This window comes from Mus pahari, chromosome 3, assembly GCF_900095145.1.
Source record: "Mus pahari chromosome 3, PAHARI_EIJ_v1.1, whole genome shotgun sequence".
Lineage (NCBI taxonomy): Eukaryota > Metazoa > Chordata > Mammalia > Rodentia > Muridae > Mus > Mus pahari.
Window position 1 is genome coordinate 118,312,513 of NC_034592.1, and position 22,005 is coordinate 118,334,517.

The window sequence follows — 22,005 nt, forward strand, 5'->3', positions numbered from 1 at the left end:
AGCTAAAGTATATATGGGGGTGAGCCGTAGGGTGCCTGACGATGCTTGTCTGTTAGCTGCTGTCTCCAGAGAGGAGTTACTCACATCAGAGACCCACTAGCAGGCACCAATTCTCTGCTCTTCAGCTGAAGCAGCCACTGGTGAAAATCCCACGATGGAGCATCCTGGTGATGGTGCCTCCCAAATTGTTTCTCTGTCACAGAGCAGATTGTCTCTAAGGAGATGGATGGAGGCAGTGGAGAACCGTCCCTCCTCTAACCCTCTGGGTCCTTCAGAAGTTTCATTTTGCACCCAACATCACTTACCAAGAGCTGGTCTCACATGCAAAGAGCCTGCTTATGGAGGATTAAAACAGCAGAGCATGCAAAAAGCATAAAAACTGAGACTTAGGTCAGAACTAATTTTGTTTCTCCTTTTTGATAAAATGATCAGAAATGTACAGCTCTGGTTAAATTGAGATTATTTTGGACATTTCTACTATCTATGAGAAGCTTTAAAATCACAGAATCCACATTAGTCTCATAGAAAATAAGAATACCACCATACTGCCCTACCCACTGCCCATAAAGATGTCTAAATCCTCCATAACCTTGGTTTTGAAACTGAAGAAAAAATATTATCTATACATACATGTGTATGTATATACATAATGCATATATATATACACACACACACATATATATATGTATGTATATATGTACATATATACATAGCCTTGACTATGAATAGCTGGGAAGATACAGTGCACTTGTGATGCACACTCATCTGAATGAGGCCACTCAGAATAAAAGCAGTCATAGTTTTCTTAACAGAAGATTCTATCTAGGACATATGGGGTGCTGGAGACCCTAATTCAGAAGCAATGACATCTTCCATTGACTCTTTGAACATGATATTTCTAAAAGTCCTTTCTATTTGAACATATAAACATCAGTGAACTGTAAAACATTACTAGATTTCTAATAGGATAAGTTACCTTCTTAGGATAATTTTTTAATCTGAAGTCTCCCCCCTGGGTTCAATTAACAGGCATTAATTATATACCAAATGAAAAAGGCATAATTCAAATTATATCCTTAATAACCTGAGTCCAGACTGAGATAATTTACTTGTGTAATATGTAAATTATGGTTGGACTTTAGAAGGTTACATGATACTTGCTTCACACACTTTCATTGTTTTCCTCTTTTTCTTCTTTTTTTTTTAAGATTTATTTATTGTTATATCTAAGTACACTGTAGCTGTCTTCAGATGTAACAGAAGAGGGCGTCAGATCTCATTATGGATGGTTGTGAGCCACCATGGGGTTGCTGGGATTTGAACTCAGGACCTTCGGAAGAGCAGTCGGTGCTCTTAACCACTGAGCCATCTCTCCAGGCCCCTCTTTTTCTTATTATTTTGTTTTTGTTTGGCTTTTGGAAATGATCTCTCAACTCCTCATGTATACCAGCATGTCTCCAAATTTTAGATAGATCAGGATATGATGGTGGCATGCTGAGCCTGATTCAGTGGGTCTGGGTGTGGGCCTGATATTCAGCCTCTTTAATAATAAGCTCCACTGACAGAATCTCCTGGCCTGTGGATCATACTTTGCATAAAACACATCTACCCCACACCACCACATATCTGCAATATTCTGGAAACTGTTAGCAAGGAGGGGTTCTTCCTGTTCTCCGGGACAGCAGGGTACCTGTGCACATGAACACATCTGGATGTTGTGACAGAATGAACAAGACCTCCGTAGGCTCAGGGCAGACAAAACCACAGCATAAAGCAGGGAGGTAGGCTCCTTCATCTGAGGAGTTATTGATAGCTGCCAAGGGATGGAGAGTCAGTTGTCTCTAAGGGTGTGGCCCTGGTGGAACCTCTAAACTCCATTAGATGGTGTCACCCCCAAGAGTATATGGGCAGCACATATTGGACTTCCTGAATTTTAAAGACATGAAGAAATGAAGTTAGGTGGGGAAAGGGAGGTATAATGGGAGCAGTTGAAGGAAAGAAAAAATATGAACAAAACACATTGTGAGAAATTCTCCAAGTCAGTAAAAAATTTTTTTAAAGAAGAAAAAAATGCCCCCTTCCTTTTCATCCCTTGGCTACTTTGACTCGCCACTTTCTTTGAATGCCCTAAGGCAATCAGAGTAGCCACCATTTTTAGAGGAGGAAATTATTGCTTGTAATTGTGGAGCAATCTGATTAATTAAACGTTAGACCTCACAAGTAGCCCTGAGAGCCACTGGAACGTCAGCCAATCAACCACTAGTTTGCTCCATCTGCTTTCACAGATCTCTACGTGTGTACTGACATGTTTCAGAGGATTGCAACTCAGGTTCATCCTTCGAAAACACTGGAATCATTGGCCATGCCATACCTGATGGCAGACGGAGTACAAAAGTGTGGCTCTCAGTTAAGGAAGTCTTTCTCCCTGCTCTACTGCATAGAAATCACCCACAGATCATGATAGAATGCCAATTCATTAAATCTTGAACAGGGCATAAAATTCTGCATTACTAACAACCTTCCTGGTTTGGAGTAGCAGGGCTCTCAGTATTTACAATGTGTCAGAATCACCTGGGTGCCTTCTTCCAACACCCATGCATGGTTCCCATCTGATGCAGATGTTTTGGAGGAAACCCCGGCATTTGCATGTCTAAGGATCTGAAGAGATTTTGGTGATGGTCCAAGGACCACACTTAGAGAATCACTGCTTTGGAACCCTGTGGTATTTCTCACAAATGTGTGGCTCTCCCCATATAAAGCCCATCCATCCCATCTCCTCCAAAATACAGTTTAGTCACAGAAACCCAGGAAGGGTTCCTGAAGGAATTCTTTCTGAACTCCCCATCCTGTATTATCTAGCCATGGTCTGTGCAAAACATTCTGGCTACATCTCCAAGCTCCACCCCACAGAATGGATGCAAAGGGTGTTTAGAATGCTTTTTAGAAGAGCAAGCCAAGCCAAGATACTTTCCTTGTTGCAATTCTAGCTCAGTGCTTCTAACTTCTTTAGAAAATTTAATTTAAAAAAAAAAAAAACATTTCTAAGGAAGGTTGGGGGGGGGGGAACTCTGTGCATCTGTGGGTCCTGACTCCAAGTATTCAACCAGCTACCGATTGTGAATTTAAAAAAAAAAAATGCCTCTGTAATGAACCTTTTCCTGGTAGTTCTCCTAGACAGTACGAATATTTATCTAACCATGATCTGCATGTATACCGAGTATGGGCATAGGCTCTATAAAAATTTGCAGGCATTTCAGCATCTTTAACGCCTGTGGCCTTTGTGATTTTCTCCACATAGATACTGACATGTGTATAAAATAGTCAGCGGGGCCGTGTGCACTCACATTTAATAGCTTTCTAATCCCCCAGTTATAATGAGTCAAATGTGGAAAGAGAAGCAGCTTCATTCTTTCCATTCACAGATTTACTGTTCATTCATTCAAATGCTTTTTTATCTGATTTCAGCATAAGATTCAGCATATACTATAGTTTCAGGACTTTGCCAATGAAGTGTACCTACTACTTATGTACCATCAGGAAACTGAAGGTGAACCTATTTCTCCCTTCATTGGTCCGTCATTTCATTTGTTGAATAAATGTTATTTTGCTGCTATACCTCAGATACTATGCTGGAGTGTGTGTGTGTATGTGTGTGTATGAGAGAGAGAGAGAGAGAGAGAGAGAGAGAGAGAGAGAGAGAGAGAGAGAGAGAGAGAGAGAGAGAGAGAGAGAGAGAGAGAGAGAGAGAGAGAGATACATATCTACATATGCATATGTATATACATATATATGTACATACACATCCCCTGAGAAAAATCATACTTTGTCTTCCTCACTTCTGAAGAAGAAAGTGACGTCAATTAATAAAAGTTCACACATTAAACTTGCAATGGTCACTCCTAGGTCAATGCTAGCTTTGTTTAAATTGGGGTGCAGCCTTCATGTGTGAAGAGCCCTTTGGATTCCAATCTAATTACGACTGAAAGAGCTTGCCAGACATTGATCGCAAAAGATACCAAACTAAATTTACGTATAAGGTGTTCATTAAGACGTTTGAAATCTGGGGCAGGAGATGAGCTCTGGGGTTAAAATCCATGCTGCTCTTGCAGAGGACCCAGTTTCAGTGACTAGCACCCACGTGGTGGTTAAAACCCACATGGTGGACTTAAAACTATCCATGACTCTAATTCCAAATGATCTAACGCCCTCGTCTCCCTTCGAAGGGCATACATGTAGTGCACGTGCACACATATGGGTGTTAAGTAAATGACTAAACCCTGTTTTTAAAAAAGAAAGCCCAAAACTGAAGGCACAAGACAAAGTTGCTCACGACCTAAAGCCTTTCTCATCACTTGTGCTGCCAGACTCTTCAGAAACCTTCATGTACAAGTAGAACTTGAAAGAATCTTACAATTGATGCTCTTATCTCAGTCCACAATTAAGCACCATTCTTCACTTGGTAACGTATAAATTCCTCTGTCCACTTATCTATTTTTATTTTTCAATGCATTTCAAAGTGGGCTGCAAATGCCCGTGTGCTTCACTGCCACGCATGTGGAGAAGTGTTTTTCAGGACTGAGTCTGAATTTCTTAGGGATGGGACAGGTTCAATACCTCAGTTCATCCAGCTTAGTGGAAGGTTTAGGGGCAACTTAACTATACGTCTTGGAAAGCTGTTTCAACCAAAATGCTGCCTCTAACAAGGTCATAAACACTGCCCACATTCGTCCTCAGAAGACTGAATGGCGCACCCTGAAATTACAAATCTCCTTCATGGTGTTCTGGGAAAATGGCTAACCTCACTCCCACCCACCAGGGTCCAAGGCAACATGCTGTCATCCTCACAAGCCACATGGAAGGGACAGTGTGTTTTAATGAATTTTACATCTGTTTATTTATTTACTGTGTGTGTGTGTGTGTGTGTGTGTGTGTGTGTTGGGGTGTGCATACATGAATGTACCTCAGAACAGGTGTGTAGGTTCAGAGGAAAGCTTCTGATATTTGTTCCCTCCTTCCACCAGGTGGGGCCCAGGGCTCAAATTTAGGTATCAAGCTTGTTGGCTTTACCTTTACCCACTGAGCTGTCCTACCAGCCCAGGAATCAGGAATAACTAATATCCTCTAATAACTTCAGTAACATCTCCTCTACTAACCCCAGTAACATCTCATAGTTGAAAGATATTTTACCTTCATATTAAACATTCCACAGATTTTTTTAAAGCTGTGTATTCTCAGCCGCTTGTTTTGTTTATAAAAGCCAAATTTTCTATGTCCAGGTCACAAGTATTTTTCATTTATTTGTACACCGTACCTTCTACAAAACCTATAAGAACGGATGTTTGCTGATTTACATGTGGCATAATTTCAAGGACATTGTGTTTACCTTAACTCTTGGAAAGATGTAATTTTTAAACATGAAATCGATTTTAAAAGTCATTTGGGGCCTTATTTTAAAGAAAAATATACTGTAGTAATTCCATTTGACCACTAGGTGGCAGAGGCTAAAAGCAAAAATCTAGTAAAAGCAACTGAAGTTCCACTGTATGACCCTTCCTTAATTGAAATTCATGTTAATTGGATCCCAGTGGTCTTCCAATTAAGTCTATAAAAACATATCTTTGGTGCCTTTATTTATGTCATAATTTCTAGCACTTTGGGGAAAGATTTGTCCTTGTTTTGTTTAAACACATGAAAGTAAGCGTTATGGAGAGGCCTGGAAAGAAACACGGTATAAAGTGTTGATTCCTTTGAGCTGGACACAGAAAATTTGTTTTTTGCATTTAAGCTCACACTTCAATCTGGTGGTAAGAACTTAAGTTTTTCAATTATATCAAAAAGTTAAATTTAGTATTTCACAACTGAAGATATATATATATATATATATATATATATATATATATATATATATGAATGTCGTTCTAGTGCTTATTTATTTATTTATTTATTTATTTATTTATTTATTTATTTATTTATTTATTTGAATGTCGTTCTAGTGCAACAGGGTGAGTTCTTTGGGAATTTCCACATCTTCCTGTGTGACACTATCTTAGCCATAACTTACTGCTGTATTAATGCTCCCCTAAGTTGCCTCTGTCATAGAACACAGAATGCCAGCTATTTAAAATATTTAGACCTTAAACTATCATAAGTCCTCATGTCTCCTATCTGACCTTTAATAGGGTTTAGTGCTGACTTTCAATACCATCTTTGATTACTCGGCCATAATGCCAAAAGGGTGGCCCACCCGGCTGGGCTGAGATGAAGCCAAGACAAAGCATCCAGTCCACAGAATCTTCAGCTTCTCCTGTTATCAGTTTCCCCAATGGGGAAACTGGGGCTTTTCTACACAGCCCTTGGCAAAACTGTCAGGCATCAGTCTTTTGTTGTTTGCCATCATAGATGCTCACTAATGCGTCACATTTGTCCCCAGGAAAAAAATCCTCAGAGGCCCCTGTCTGATTACACAAAGACCCTGCTAATCAGTGCCTTCCTTGCCCTCGTCTCCTGACGGATGTCTGGCGGGGTGCAGGAAGCGAGAGCTGTACATTTGTTGGCTCCTGTCCTAGGACACTTCCAAACACAGCATCCCTTTAGCATTCTGGCTTGGGGATTCCAGGCAAACTCTGCTCCTCCCGTCAGGGCATGCAGACAAAGCCGTTCTGGGTCCAGTGCAGTCCGGAGGTGCACTTTGGCCTTGAGGTCATTTGAAAATGTGTAAGTTCCCAGAAATATTTAATTTTTCATCTTACTTCAACACCTGGTGGGTATAGGCGGTAATTGAACCATGCCTGTCCCACTTATAAGAGCTCCCTCTGGGTTTAGATATGGATTCTATTTTCCTGCTCACCACTTTATAGGTCCAGTTCGTTAACTCTGATTTTTTTTTTTTTTTTTTTTTTTTTTTTTTCAAGAAAAACATTCGCTGTGTATGACATGTCCTGCATGGAAAAAAATCTGACAACATAGGAAACCAACACAGAAAACAAACAAACAAAACACCCACACCCATAGGCAGCGTTTGAACCAGGAGACTCTCATTTGCAATGTCTGGTTGAACAAAGAATATGTCATCATTCTTCTTGGCATATGACTCTAGGGAGATTTTTCCTAATGGATGCTAACTTACTGTGACCATACCAGAGCTCAGCAGTCAGAGTTACCCATCTGTCAGAAGATATAGTTTCCCAATAGCAAAATCTAATGCTTCTAGTTTCTATGGCTAGGATCCCGTCGTGATGTCTGGCCTAGTATCAACATTTATTTTCTCCTGCCCCATCCCAGTGAGATAAGGTCCACTGAAGAGACCTGGCCAATCAGCAGTGCTATTTGTTGACTTAAGCTTTGGGGAATGGACTGATCCAATGCCAGCTCTGAGGCTATGGGAGGATCATGAATTCAAGGTCATCGATAGCTGTAACGCTTTGTTTCAACAACGAAAAGCAGTGAGTTTGGGAGGGAATGAGAACATGAGTCAGTGATGCTGCTTATACACCTGCCTTCCTTTGATAAAATTTCCAGGGTGCTGTTTGTAATTACATGCCAAAATGTCACCGGGTTGGCATCCAGGTGACCCATGGAAGAAAATATTCCTAATATACCTTATAAATGCACCACAGAAACATGCTGGGATAAAGTCGTCCCCAGAAAAACTTGCTGTGGACACGGAAAGCACGTCTAAACCAGCTGTCAGGCACTTGGAGTGTGGGCAAGCACTGTTGGAGTATTATACCATTATAGAGGCAACTATTTTATAGGACCGGCATTGATCCCACAGACACTTACTGAATGTTTACCTTGAATAGGGCATAGCTGATGGAGTGGACAGAATGACGGGGCTCACGAGTCTTGATACATTTCATTTTCTCCATTGGTAATGTCATACCATCGTAACTGTTTCGTGCATTTACTTATTTAGCTTGAACCAGAAAGTGTTCTAGATATTTACTAAACATTAAGTGTTTTGATCCTGGAAGAAACCTCATAAGGTAGGCAATATTATGATCCCTAACTCATGTGTACCCTCATGGATAAAGATGGAGACGCAGCACAGAGAAGTCAGTGACTTGTTAATGACCTGAATTTGAATCCGAGGACACCTGGTTCCAGAGTCTGCACTTCTTACCCATTACTTTGGTTCTTGCTGTGACATGGAAGCTGGTGGCATGAATCAAAATAGCATTTCCTTCTGTGTTATTTATTCAGAAACCTGTCTCTGCTACTCTGGACAAGGCTGAGGTCAGTTTAGCTCTTTTACTCTCACATGTGTATTCAACTAGGGGTGTCTACCCCAGGTCATTGGCCTTAGCAGTCCTTCCACAGAGCCTCTCATGTCTACCACTGTAGCAGGAATCTGTAAAGGCTGGACAGACTCTTTATGGTCCTTTGTTTACATTAAATGTTGCTGTTCGCTCATTTGATGGAAGCATCTGGGGAGATCCAGTGTGGGAAGGTTCTATCCAAGAGCATGAGAAAGTTGGAGTGGGAACGGAGCCCTTTGTGCAATTAACCTGACGCTTCTTGATTTCACACCATGCTGAGTTCATCTTGCTTTCTTGACAGTTTCAAATGTGGTATTTCAGCCTCCAGAGGAATTGTGGAAATGCCATAATGTGTAGCCTTATTGGTACAGGAAGAAAATAAAAACAGTATGAAGCAGAAAGTTAAAAAGATGTTTATGATCTTAGGCTGACCCTGGAGAAACATCATCTGAGGCTCCAAGCGAAACCAGGACAACACCAGCAGAGAATGGGGTGAATCACACCGCCTCCCTTGCCCCCAAGCCTCCTTCCCAGGCTCCACACAGCCAGCCTGCTCCAGGTAAACAGTGGGGGAGTGCCATTTGCCAGCTCTCCAACCTTCAGCTTCTGGGCACTTCTGAGGGCCCAGAAGCTATGGCCAAGGGGTATAAGCAGGATATAAGTGATACGGGTGGGTAGGCGGCAGGATGGACACATGGTTGACTGTTACAAAGCCTCACAGGTATTCACCCGGCTCTGCTGAGAACCTAAAGCCCACCTGTGTCTGACATTGGTTGCTATTTGGGGATGAATTATGCTGCATCCATTGATAGAGTTTGAGTTTGTGAAGAGTTCTATAAGCATCTTACAAGTATGCCTTAGAAGCCCATTCTTGCTTCCACTTCAAGGCTCTGCCACCATCTGATTTCCCAGTAACCTTAAATGTCCTCTTATGCTAGGCTGTCTGCTAGAGTGTGCATTTGAGTTAGGTCATCTCATCATCCCAGTCCTCCACAGGGTACATTCTACTGTGTCATTTGGGAGACGATGAAGCACTTCCTGAAGGACACAATGCCAGAGAAGGGAAGCCAGATCAGAGGGCATGTGGTACTACTAAAGAGTTTGCTTTTAGCTTCTATTCTTCACCCAAAGCTACATTCATTTCCCTTGCTTCTCAGAGAAATCATTTCAATGCATCTCATGCTAGCATTTCAACTCACTCTCCTTAATTGAATGTGTGTGTGTGGTGTGTGTGTGTATGTATGGTATGTGTGGTGTGTGTTATGTGGTATTTGTCTCTCTGTGTGTGATTTGTATGTGTCTGTGTGTTTGTATGTGTATAGATGTATGTGTGTGAGTGGTGTGATAGTGATGGTGTATATGTGTGGTATGTATGTATGTATTTGTGTGTGTGCATATATATGTGTATATATATATACATATATATACATATATGTGTGTGTGTGTAAAAGAGAGTGGGGGCATGTGTGTATGTGTATGTGTGTGGTGTGGTGGTGATGATGGTATGTGGGTATGTGTGTGATATGTATGTGTCTGTGTGTTTGTATGTGTATATATGTTATGTATATCTGTATGTGTGAGTGGTGTGGTAGTGGTGTGTGTGTGTGTATGCGTTTGTATGTATGTGTATGTGTGATGTGTGGTGTGTGTGTATGTGTGAGTGGTGGGGTGGTGGTGGTGGTGGTGCGTGCGTGTGTGTGTTTGTGTGTGTGTGTTTGTGTGTGTGTGTTTGTGTGTGTGTTTCTCTTAACAGATAGAAGCTATTCTGAGAGCAGGTTGAACTTCATGCATCCTCTGTAATGACTCAGTGCCAAGAAGTGGCATGCATTTGATCCATCTAGTTGAGTCGGTTAATAAAACAGGAGGGGAATAAAATAAAACACAAGAGTGTGACTCTGTGTCCTTTTTCTTCTCTGTCATAGTGGAACATGGCATTGGTGAAATACAGGTCTTCTCACTGACGGGCAAGGCTGCTTTTCCTGAGAATATGTTTTATAAATACAAACCCTACCTCATTTGTATTAACCATGCATGAACTGATACTCTGCTCCTAAGAAAGCCAATGAAATCAATAATAGGAGATAGTTAACCATAAACAAGAAATGGCATTTCCAAATGATCATTATTTACCACATGCAAACATTTGCAGTGCTTCTAAACTAGAGTTTATTGCTTCTGGGATTAAAAGAGAATTTGCTATTTTAACACTTTGATTTTTATGTGATAAAAAATTTGGCTTACAGGAAACAGATTAAAAAATATTACAAAATCTGTGATGCAAACTCTCCTTTTCCCCTAAAGTCAGCAAGAGCACAGTAAGCTTTCAAAACAAGTTAGCATTCTGTAAGCTCAGCCTGCCTTGCACAAGGTCTATTTATTGTCCTAGATTTGAACCTGGGGTCCCACAGTGAGTGCACTTGCTCATCCTCCATGGTCAAGTCTACACGGTTACCTTCTTTCTGTAACAGCCCGCAACTCTTTCTTGTTTCTCATACCCATGATATTTTATTATTTTTCAAATTGTCCCTTGCTTACTTCAGCTACCTCAACGTTTTCTTTTCATTAGTCTGGGCTTCTGATTTGATGCTGTACCCTTCTTAATGCACTTGGTGGGGACAGAGAATGTTGCCATGTCCCAACCCCAGGTCAAAATGGCTTCCCTCTGAAAGTTTTGCATCTCACTCCTCTGTGTACAAGGAGAGGCGTTTTGAGGGTGTGTAAATACCTATTACACCTCACACTTTGCACACTGATCACGGAGTTGATTGGTCTTTGGTCAGCATTCACTCTTTAATCATGTCATTCCTGATTTTGCCAGGAGGTGGCAGTAGTATTGCTGAGATTGAATTTCTTGTTTTGGTTCAAGTGGAGGGATGTCTTCCTATATAGAGAGAATACCTGTAGTTACTCATCAGCATAGCATTGAATCCAAGTTACAAACTAAAAAGGTTTTACTGTAATTATGTTGTAAACAACTTTCTACCACAATTAGCCATTCTCTCTAAAGAGACTTAGAATCAGGGGGCACAGGTGGCAGGACTTGCCCAGTACTGGAGATGAAACCCAGATGATCAAGTGCTCTTCTACCACAGGGCTACACCTCCATCCGCAAACAGGCCTGAAAAATGAGATAAATTTGGAAGATAAATTTGGCCATTTCTTTGATCTTTTTGGTTGCAGGGTCTGTGAAGGCACCTGCCAAAACAGAAGATCTGATCCAGAGCGTGTTAACAGGTGAGCACAAACCTCCTCTCCTCGGGGAATTTGGCACATGAACATTGCACAGTAAGTATACCAGAAGAAAGTGGGGCGTGGATTCCACCTGGTCAGGGACAGGCTCCAGAAGGGGTCAAGGCTCCTGGCACTCTTCTGCCTTTTACCCGGTGTTTACCCTGCCTGAAACATGTCAGCTTTGTAAAAATGTGCAGGGTTGCAAGTTTAGGATATGTAAACTTTACCCACACAGTTATATTTCACAAAAGATACATAAATCATTCCTAGAATTTATGCGGACCCTATAAGGTAACAAAACAAGTTTTTAAAGGACTTCCATGGGAAGTCCTGAACACTGATGTAGAAAACAAGATACTGAAATGTTATCTAAAAATATGCAAATGTATACACAGAGGGTCTGCACCACCTCCCTAACTGTGGCTATCTCGGAACGACTCACCCATTAGTGATTTGCGTCTTTATGCAAATGAACAGTCCTTTTACATTTGGGGATATTCCCAAGGGATAGCCTTTTGCCTGCAGGCTTTTTCAAAGACAGTTTAGAGTGTCTGTTTCTTAGAGAGTGGAGCACGGGGAGTTACATTTCTAGACTGCCCATTGGCTCATGTTCTAGGTTCTCATGAGGTAGAATCAGTTACCAGAAAATGCAGAAGTTTCTCAGGATTATAAATTCTTAATGCAGCCATTATTATGCAACCGTCAGAAGTCAGTTTGAGCCTGAGGGAAACTGTTCATGTATCTAGTTCTCTCCACAACTTCTTCCTTCAAAAAGAAGAAAAAGTAGCTGTCAGGAGAGACACACGGTAAGAGAAGGAAGCGCTGTTTAAAGGCCTTGGTGTTTAGCAACAGAAATCACCACTCCAGCTCCCCTGTTTATGCACAGTCCATGTCTATCCCAAGTTTGCTATGGTTCCTGACGTAGATTATTTCTGAACCTCTTGACAGTTCCAAATATTTATGGTATCTTTTGTGTTGTTGTTGTTCCTGAAACAGAAAGTTCAAATCAAGAAATGGAAACATGTGAACTCTGACTTAGCTGGGTCCAAATAAATGATAATTCATTGAAGCTGAGACACCATACATTGAAAGGCTCCCCTAGCCCCTAGAATTCTTGTAATTCTAGGGAAAGAAAGAGAGAAGCTCGTGTGGGGACTTGACTTCAGAAGTGAGAACGCGTTTTTACAAATGCTCATTATAGAAGTGATGACATGTACCTATGTAGTGATTAGAAGTGATGACGTGTACCTATGAAGGGATTTAAGAGCAGACTTTGTCACATTGACCATTTTTTTTTTCTCAACATTGGATAAAACACTACAGTCATACAGGTAGCCCTAGCCCTGCTGGAGCCTTTGTGAAAATTAGATTAAAGGACACTTTCTTGGCACACTTGACTGCCATATCCCCTGATATGTGGGGAGAAACCTATGGTGTGTCCCTTGTCAGTGCGTCCCCTGAATGATGCTGAACCTGTGTGATTATTTGGTAAGTTGCTTTAGCGGTGGCTATCAACTTGTGGGTTGTGACTCCTCCAGCAAACCTCCATTTCTAGAAATATTTACATTATGATTCATAACAGTAGCAGAATTATAGTTATGAAGTAGCAGCAAAAAAACATTTATGGTTGGGGATTACCACAACATGAGAAATTAAAGGGCCACATCATTAGGAAGGTTGAGAACCACTGATCTAAGGCATAGTGCCAAAAACAATTAAACACTTTCCATGATTTTATTTTTAATAACCATCAGACCAGCCTTTAGTAGAAATACTATCATCCCTAAGAAGGATGAAGTTGGGGGCCTGCTCCATTTTCCTCTGATGTGATATGTCCTGTTCCCAGGCTTAGTGAGGCTAGGTTATTAAAAGTCCAGAGTTTCTGCTTCTCTGCAGAATTTCCCTCTAGGAAAAGGGAAATCCCCTTTGACCATCCCAAATTCACAAGAAGCTGGCCTTCTTCATTCCTGCAAAGACCAGACCCGGTGTGCCATGTACACTTTGGGTTCCCGTAGGATTGTTCATAAGTCAGACGGAAATTGATGTGCGGGCTTTTGCTTGGTTGTTTCCACTGCTCATCTACTTCCCCCCTCCCTTCCCCTCAGCCCACAAGGAGCCACAGGCACCCAAATCCCCATTCTAGACTCTCCTTCTGGAAAAACCAAACTCGAAGCTCCCAAAGAAGGAACTGGCTCTCTGCAAGGTTCAGTTAGCACAGTTGTTAGCTAGTGGCCAGAGGAGTTGACTGACAGTTCTGACATCTCGGCTGTGCTCTTCAGCCACTCTTGGTAGGGATAAGCTGTTCCTCTCTGAACAGGATGCCACTGTTCCTATCCCTGGACTCTCAGCCACTCTGTCACTCAGCTCCTAACGCTCCTCTGTTGCAGAAGTAGAGGCGCAAACCATCGAAGAGCTCAAGCAACAGAAATCGTTCGTGAAACTTCAAAAGAAACACTACAAAGAAATGAAAGACCTGGTGAAGAGACACCACAAGAAAACCACGGAGCTCATCAAGGAGCACACGACCAAGTACAATGAGATTCAGAATGACTACCTGAGAAGGAGGGCAGCCTTGGAGAAGTCCGCCAAAAAGGACAGCAAGAAGAAGTGAGTCCATAGAGAGATGCTGCCCTGGCAGGGGAATGATGGTTTAGGTGCTGTGACGCCACAGGGAGCAAAGTCACTCCACCTGCTCCAGCCTGTCCTTCTTGAGTATTTTTCAGTTCACTGTTGCTTATAAGCTAAATTTGGTTCCCTCCCTCCTACCTTCCCTCTCTTCTTCCCTCCCACTTTCCCGGCTAGCCTTCCCTCCCCACTTTCCAGACTAGTCTTGGCTGGCTGAGATCCTGTGACCCTTCTTTCTCTGGTTTTGGCATAGCTAGGACTTTGGGTATAGATTTCTTCATTTGAACAAATTCTGGGATAGATATACAATTATAGTTCCAGAGCACTAGCCCTTGGCTCAGATATCGGATAGCTGATGCCCCCACCCCCACCCCACCCCATCCACTCACACCATAGCAGCTGCCAAAGTGTGCATATGGAGTTCTTATGTACCTAGAATCAAGTTGAACAGACTGCTTACCATGAGGAAGGAGATGTTTCAACTTTCTTTTGATGCCTGAAACCCATAATGGCCTGACAGATATCCTGGGGTCTGGGGCTCTCACAGTATATCTCTTATGTACTCAAAGCACTCAGAATGTGGCAAAGCGAAGCAAGCCTAGCATAGCTATTGAGTAATATTACTATTGTAGTCCTGGTGCCCTGTGGATAATTCAATGATTGTATACAATTTTACCCTTAAACAGCAAATATGCAGTCACGTTTCCTGGTTAGTTTTTATCTCAGCTTATACAAACTAGAAAAATCTCAATGTACCCATCAAACTGCCCAGGGGCAGTGTTTGGTGCGTTTTCATAATTCATGTTTGACATGGGAAGTCTATTTTACTGTCATTAGTGCTGAGTTAATGGTCCCCGGGGTCTCTAAGGAAGCAGGCTGAGGCAGCCACGAGGAACAAGTCAGTAAGCAACACTTGTCCATGGCCTCTGCATTAGTTCCTTCCTCCAGGTTCCTGCCCTGACTTCCTTCAATGATGGATTGTTACTTGGGAGTGTCAGATGAAATAATCCCTTTGCTCCCCAAGTAGTTTTAGTCACGGGGTTTGATCACAGCAACAGAAACCCAAGGCATCACGATAACGAAAGGAAAATGGACAACAAATATAACCGTGGTACAACATAACCATGAAGACTATCAAAAAGAAGAACAATATTTTGATGTAGAATGACCTCAGAGAAAGGAACATCCCCCGTGTTTTTAAATTTTTCATTGCAGTGCTAAGGATGGATGCCGGGGACTTGTGCACGCTGAACAAGTCCTTCACTACTTAGCTGATACCCACTCTCTAGAGTTTAGAAACAGAGCATGACCATATCAGTTTGCCAGCTAGGTCTTAGGATGACTTGGCCCAAGCTAGAGTCATCTGAGATGAGGGACTCTCAATTGAGAAAATGCCTCTGTAAGACTGGCTGTGGGTAAGCCCGAAGGGCATTTTCTTAATGATTGCTTTGAGAGGACTCAGCCCATTGTGGGCGGGGCCACCTCTTGGCTGCTGAGCAGATCATAAGGAGAAAGCCAGTACATAGCACACACACACACACACACACACACACACACACACACACACACACCCAACTAGGGCCTTTGTATCAGCTTCTGACTCCAGGTTCCCACCATATTTAAGTTCCTGCCTTGGATTCCCTTAATGGACTCTGACCCAGTAAATGTAAGCCAAATAAAAATTTCCTTCCAATCTGTTTTTGGCTGTGATGTTTTCATCACACACTAGAAACCCTAACTAAGATACTTGGGATGGGCTTGAAGTCATAATTTGCCTGCCTTGTCCAAATGCTGAGATTATATGCAAATGTCACCACACCTGGCTGGCAGAGCCGTTCTGACATGTCACAGTATAGAATGAGGTAACTCCTAGGGAATCAATCATGGACAACCATAGAATAATAGGAGGTGGTCCCAGGTCAAGGAGATGATTCAAAGCAGGGAAAAACTGACTTGTTTCAAGAATAGTTGAGTTGGCAAAATGGATAAGACCTAGTAAGTCCCATATGGTGTGTGACACGAATGATGTCTAGCAGCTAGGAAAGGGTACTGTTTAACCAATGTCTTCTAGAGCAGAAGCAAATGACAAGTAATTCAGAATTTATGTGGTTGAGTAAGAAGCCACAGAAGGAAACAATTCAATGAAATTTTTGTAGTCTAATTAATAGCCTCAGAAAATATTCCTAGCTGCTGTATGGAAGATGACCCTTCGCTGCGCTTTTGAGATGTACACAAGCTGCTACCAAGTCTGCTCAGTCATGCTTGAAGCAGGTGATGCTGGAGTAATGGTATCTAGATGGCACTTTGTCAGGACTGAGGACTCAGATCAGGAACAGAGAGACTAGAGGGGACACTCAGGAGTCCAGATGAGTGATGACAAATGGTTTTCCTAAAAAGAGGGGCAAAGCAATGGTAGCAAGGGCTGGATTCTTGTGTTGTTGTTTGTCCTAAGAGAGTTTAGGATGTGAAATGGATACCTGGAGGAAAGAAGACATGGCCTATGTGGCTCTGTAACTGCCAGCTATTCTTGTAAAGATTGAAATACATGTGATCACAATGGCCATATCTGTTCAAGGCACTCCACTCTCCAGCTAAAGCCATGTGGCTCAGAGTTTGCCTCATAGGAGCAGCAATGGGAGAGCTGTTTTAGGTGCCTCTTCAGAGCTGAGGTCACAGGGTAAGTGTTAAACAAATTACTCTTATGAGATGCCCTAATTATTCCTGTTAGCTGATAAATGGAGAGATGTGGTCAGGGTGACCCAACAATCATCAGATGCAGGAAACAGATGTAGAGCTCACAGTCAGAACTTTTCTAGAAATGGGTCAGTGGCTCTCAAAGTCTTTTAAGGGCTTGACCTAAAGGGAATGATCGCTGCTGGGAAATACAACCTCTTTCTCTAGCTGAGGCTTCTATATGTCATCCTGAAACTGTGAGCGTGTAAGCCACCTGTCCATGGGAGAGAACGCAGTAGGCTGTGATGCCTCCTCCTCTTCCCGTCATCTTTCTGAGTCATCATCTTTCCCATCAGGTACAAAAAAGCAGGATGCAGCTTCAGAACCATATTGTGACATATGATGTAACATGTGCTCACCTTGAAAACACGATCAAAATGCAATACTTGATTTTTTAAAAGTAGCAAAAAAAATCACCTTTCCTTAGAGGTTGAACAGACGTAGAACGATAGCAGGTGAGACGTGTCGCTTCTTCTGGGGAAGCTAAAGGCTAAATCAGCATTTACCGCTTGCTGCACAGCCAGCGAAGGCCAAGTTTGCTCTAAATACCTCCTAAGAACTCTAATGATGCACACATTTATATGTTTATTTGCTTTTATGCCATATTCTGAAAATTCCCAATTCAGCATCAAGATAACATCACAGGATAAATGTATACGCCTCTGTAGCCCACAATGTACAAAGAGGCCAGCGCGAAGAGGAAGCCAGGCAGGGCTTCTGGAAGCTTCTGTTCTGCTTGAATCCCACATAGGCAGGGTCTCTGTGACCACCAGGACCAGTGGAGTAGTGATCCACAGGAGACAAGAGAGTGGTTTGGTTAAGCATGGCTAAGTAGGGTATTGCTTCATTCTTACGGAGTCTGACGAGTAGTTTATTTTAGGCATATTTAAGCACAGCACAATCTGATGATAACATTCTGCTGAAAACTTAACTCAACCTCCTGTGTGCAACAAAGCGCAAAGGAAACTAAATGAAGATTGGACACAGCTACATTGAAACTCTTTGTGAACTGCATGTGATATCTTCCATATAGATGGGTTTATAAAGCTCATGCTGTCTGGAGGAGGATCCGGTGTGGTCTCAGCCACACAAATAGCGTAAAGGTCACCAGGCTACTAACCATATCCACGAGGCATCCCTTAACTACATCCATGATGCACCCCTGTCTTTGAAGGAACAACTCTATGTGTTTAACGCTCCAGGGGCCCTAATACTTATCTGTGAGCAGAAACCTCCATGCCTCCTACACACACAAGGGTGGGGGGGACAGTGGAGGGAGAGAGAAAGGGAAAGAGAGAAAGAGGGGGAGAGAAAGAGAGGGAGAAAAAGAGGGAGAGGGGAAGGCAAGGGGGAATGGGATGGGGGGAGAGAGAAACAGAGGAGAAAGGAGAGAGAGAGAGAGCAGGCCATGACATAGCTGCCAGCAAGTATGTGGAAACTTTATGGAAGCAAAAAGCGACACATGCACATACACACCTTAGACCGGAGACAGGAGACACATGTGGCTATTAGGCCCTTGATGTGGTTCATTTGGACTAGAGTTGTAGCTCAGTGGAAAACTTTTAACCCAAGCAAGAAAAAAGTGCATTTTATCAGTTCTATGATGTACTCAAACTATGAAATACATGCCATATTTCTCCGACTCCATTTAAAAAAAAGAAAACTAAAATAACTCTGACATCTTTCGGCTTCTTTGAACTGGTTACGCTAATATATACACACACAATTATTCTTTTGAGTCCAAAAAGAGATTGCCTTGTAACTGAGGTGGCACTTTGCAGTCATCTGTTTTGAGTTCCTGAATGCTAGGATTACAGGTGTTCCTCACACACCCAGCTTATAGAACATCTTATTAAAATTAGTGTCACTCATTTCTCATTTAAACGGCTAGTACAAGTCTTAACTGCTGTGCATGGTGAACTATCATATGCATAGTTCACATTGTGTTTCTGCAGTACAGCACCAACTCTCGATGCCGGTTCCGTCCTTGATCACTGAATTAACCTCTTATCCTTTGAGGAAAGGAAATATAGGACAGATCATTCCTACTTCTCTGATTAAAGAAAGCTTGCATGTTCTTCCCTGAGAGAAAAATGCTTTCTCGGTATCAGATCTCCCAAGGATTTATTTCTAGAAGCTCTGGAGTGGCTTTGAGCCTGTTTTTGATGGAAGATGTAGAAGGATTACCTCCTTTTAGACTGTCCATCAAAAAAGCAAAAAGTCTCAAAACGTTTCATATCCAAAGATGGATCGGGAGAAGCCGAGACCCTGGAGTCCTAGCTATGCCTTCCTGTCTCCCATCTCCCTTAATCTACAAGTAAATCCTACAGATGTCTCCGAGTAATCATCGGGTAGTGTGTTTAGTACAGCGTCTTCTCATTCTTTCATCCATCATCATCTCCCCTGAGTACTCCACAGAATTTGAAAAGCCCTTTATGCAAAACTAGTTTCTTCTTCTTCTAGTGGTTTAGGTTTTACACCCAAGCCCAGTGGTCTTGAGAGGGGGCATTCTGGAACCTCACAAGCACTTGGTACCACCTGCCCAGTTCCTGAGCTAAGCTCTGTGTCCTTGCAGATCTGAACCCAGCAGCCCTGACCACGGCTCATCAGCCATTGAGCAAGACCTCGCTGCCCTGGATGCAGAAATGACTCAGAAGTTGATAGACTTGAAAGACAAGCAACAACAGCAGCTGCTTAATCTTCGGCAAGAGCAGTATTACAGCGAGAAGTACCAGAAGCGAGAACACATTAAACTGGTAAGCCACAAAGCAAGGTTGTGTTTGTGCAGCTGCAAGGTTCTGTGGAGGAGCAAGTGTTTGCTGCTCTCGGATGACTCACAGGGCACAGTGCAGAAGCGTAGGGTACCAGCCTGCAGGGGGCAGAGGCTCCCCAGTGTCCAGTACACTAACACTCCTCATGTTTGATGAGTCCATCTAATCCCTCCGTGGAGCTGTGCTTCGTGTCTACCTTTCCTGGATTATTTTTGAGCATCGATCAGTTTGAGAGCATCTTTGAGAAGGCACAAGGGAGTAAAACATTCTTTCCAAAATAAAGCAAGCGCTGCAAGGAAATTTGCACTTCTACTTCAGCATCACTGAGCTTTTCAGGAACAGGCATGACAAAACTGCCCACTGCCCACGGTCTTGTTTTTCCTTCAAAGTCTCAAGGCTACCTGTGAAAGCAAAGGACACCCTCTTTGTTAGTGGTGAGGTTTGCCTGCCAAAATATTTTCTCTTGAATAGTGAAAGTCTTGATAATGTTTTTGATGCTTTCATGAAGAGTAGGAATATTTAACACTTAGTCACATGCAGAAACACACAAAGTGAATTTAGGAGTTAAGTACTAGCCCTGAAAACAAGCTAATGCCACACATTTGTGAATAAGCCACACGTGTGTGTGTGTGTGTGTGTGTGTGTGTGTGTGTGTGTGTACCCACATCATAGCTTACAACTGCTTGTAACTCCAGTCCCAGGAGGTCCGATGCCTTTTCTGAACTCTGCTGGTATGCATGTACATGGTGTGCAGACATATACTCAGGCACTGACACACACACGCGCACACACACACACACACACACACACACACACATGTCATTTATCTTTTTTCTAAAGATCAAAACAGTAAAAGAATGCCTGGGAGAGGTCGGGGGTAGAGGTGAGGGAGGAATTGCCTTGACAGATCCGAAAGAGCCAAAGTAAATTTTGATAATAGATGACAGTTGTCCTTCCTGATCCAACCGTTACTATCTGAATTTCTCCAGTAAGCTAGGACTATAACCATGAAGATAACAGCTGTGCATTGAACACTCACTGCTGACCCAGATCCTGTATAATTAAGCCAGTTATAGGAATGGCATTGGGTTTACTCCTCAGCGCACTCAGTACCTTTCAGGATGGTTGTTGGCACTCTTTCCATGTGGTGACTTTTCCAAGGTGTTATGACTAGAAAGTGGCGCATCTGTGATTTGAACTTTGTCCATCTGACTGCAGAGTCTCTGCTTTCTAACCACTACCCAGACGCTTCTTCTTCTTCATGTCACCTGTCACCGGCCAACGTTGTGATGTAGGGCTTGCTTTCTGTTTATTGCTTATGTGAAACATATATAGCCATGCATTTCTTTTTTATGGCTTGCATATTCTCTCTCTCTCTCTCTCTCTCTCTCTCTCTCTCTCTCTCTCTCTCACTTTGTTTCATACCACATAAAATGCAAAATATCAGCATGCTCACAATTAAGAACAACCATCACCATAATCAACACTGTAACTTTTATCATCCCCCCCAAAGGAAAAAAACCTACTTTGTCCATTTCAAGCAAATGCTGGACAAAAATAGCAACAATCCTTGCCTTCCTTGTGACCTTCTAAAAGGGGAACACATACCATAAGCAGCATGAGTTGGCAGAAAATTTAATATATTAAGTAGGGAGAGGGACTATGAGAAAAATAATATTACTATTAGGAAATAGATGTTTGAGACTCTATCTGGAAAATTTAAATAGACTTGGCAGGAAGATACTGACAGACAAATTGATAAGGCAACATTTGAGTCATGAGCTGAAGGCCTGGTCCAGGCACATACATGGGAGAAGGTTTCTAGACAGAAGAAGTGACATGCAACGTGTCTAGACTGGATCTTAGAAGACTGATGGAGTGGTTCCATCAATATTGGGTAAGGTAGGTGGGATTTAATGTAGAGGATACAGATCTAGGATTTGAGGGACTGTCTTGTGTGTGTTGTCCTCAAAGCTAGGTAGATACCATACGAGGGTGTCAGGTGGAGGGAAGGCCCATTTTTGAACAGGCGACTGACATGGAATAACATCCACAAAGACCTTTCTGAAAATCCCTTGTTTCCATAATGAGAACTTCCAGGAATGGATGGTCCCAGGCTCAGGTGAGACCAAGGCTGGCCCAAGATACTGTGAAATCCTGGGTTTGTCAACAGAGGACTCAAGTTGACTAACATTATGAGAAGTCCAGACAACCTTTCCATGGTGACCTGGACAAGACTCCACTCATCAAGAACAGGGTCATGGCTATGCGAAAGTGATGTAGCCAAATAAAGGGGAAGCTGGTATTCATCAGTGATTCGGGGAAGGAAGGAAAGGAAGGAAGGAAGGAAGGAAGGAAGGAAGGAAGGAAGGAAGGAAGGAAGGAAG

The 22,005-nt window shown here is 42.5% G+C and overlaps 1 protein-coding gene across 4 annotated transcripts in view; it reads left to right on the forward strand.

Moving 5' to 3' along the window:
• Plcb1 (phospholipase C beta 1) overlaps positions 1-22,005 on the forward strand; it is a 671,407-nt gene that overhangs the window by 553,337 nt on the left and 96,065 nt on the right. For all 4 annotated transcript variants that reach the window (XM_021195155.2, XM_021195153.2, XM_029535965.1 and 1 more), the window contains 4 exons: positions 8,685-8,817; positions 11,439-11,492; positions 13,877-14,096; positions 19,423-19,603. In XM_021195155.2, the coding sequence (XP_021050814.1) occupies positions 8,685-8,817; positions 11,439-11,492; positions 13,877-14,096; positions 19,423-19,603 (588 nt within the window). The remainder of the gene's footprint in view (positions 1-8,684; positions 8,818-11,438; positions 11,493-13,876; positions 14,097-19,422; positions 19,604-22,005) is intronic.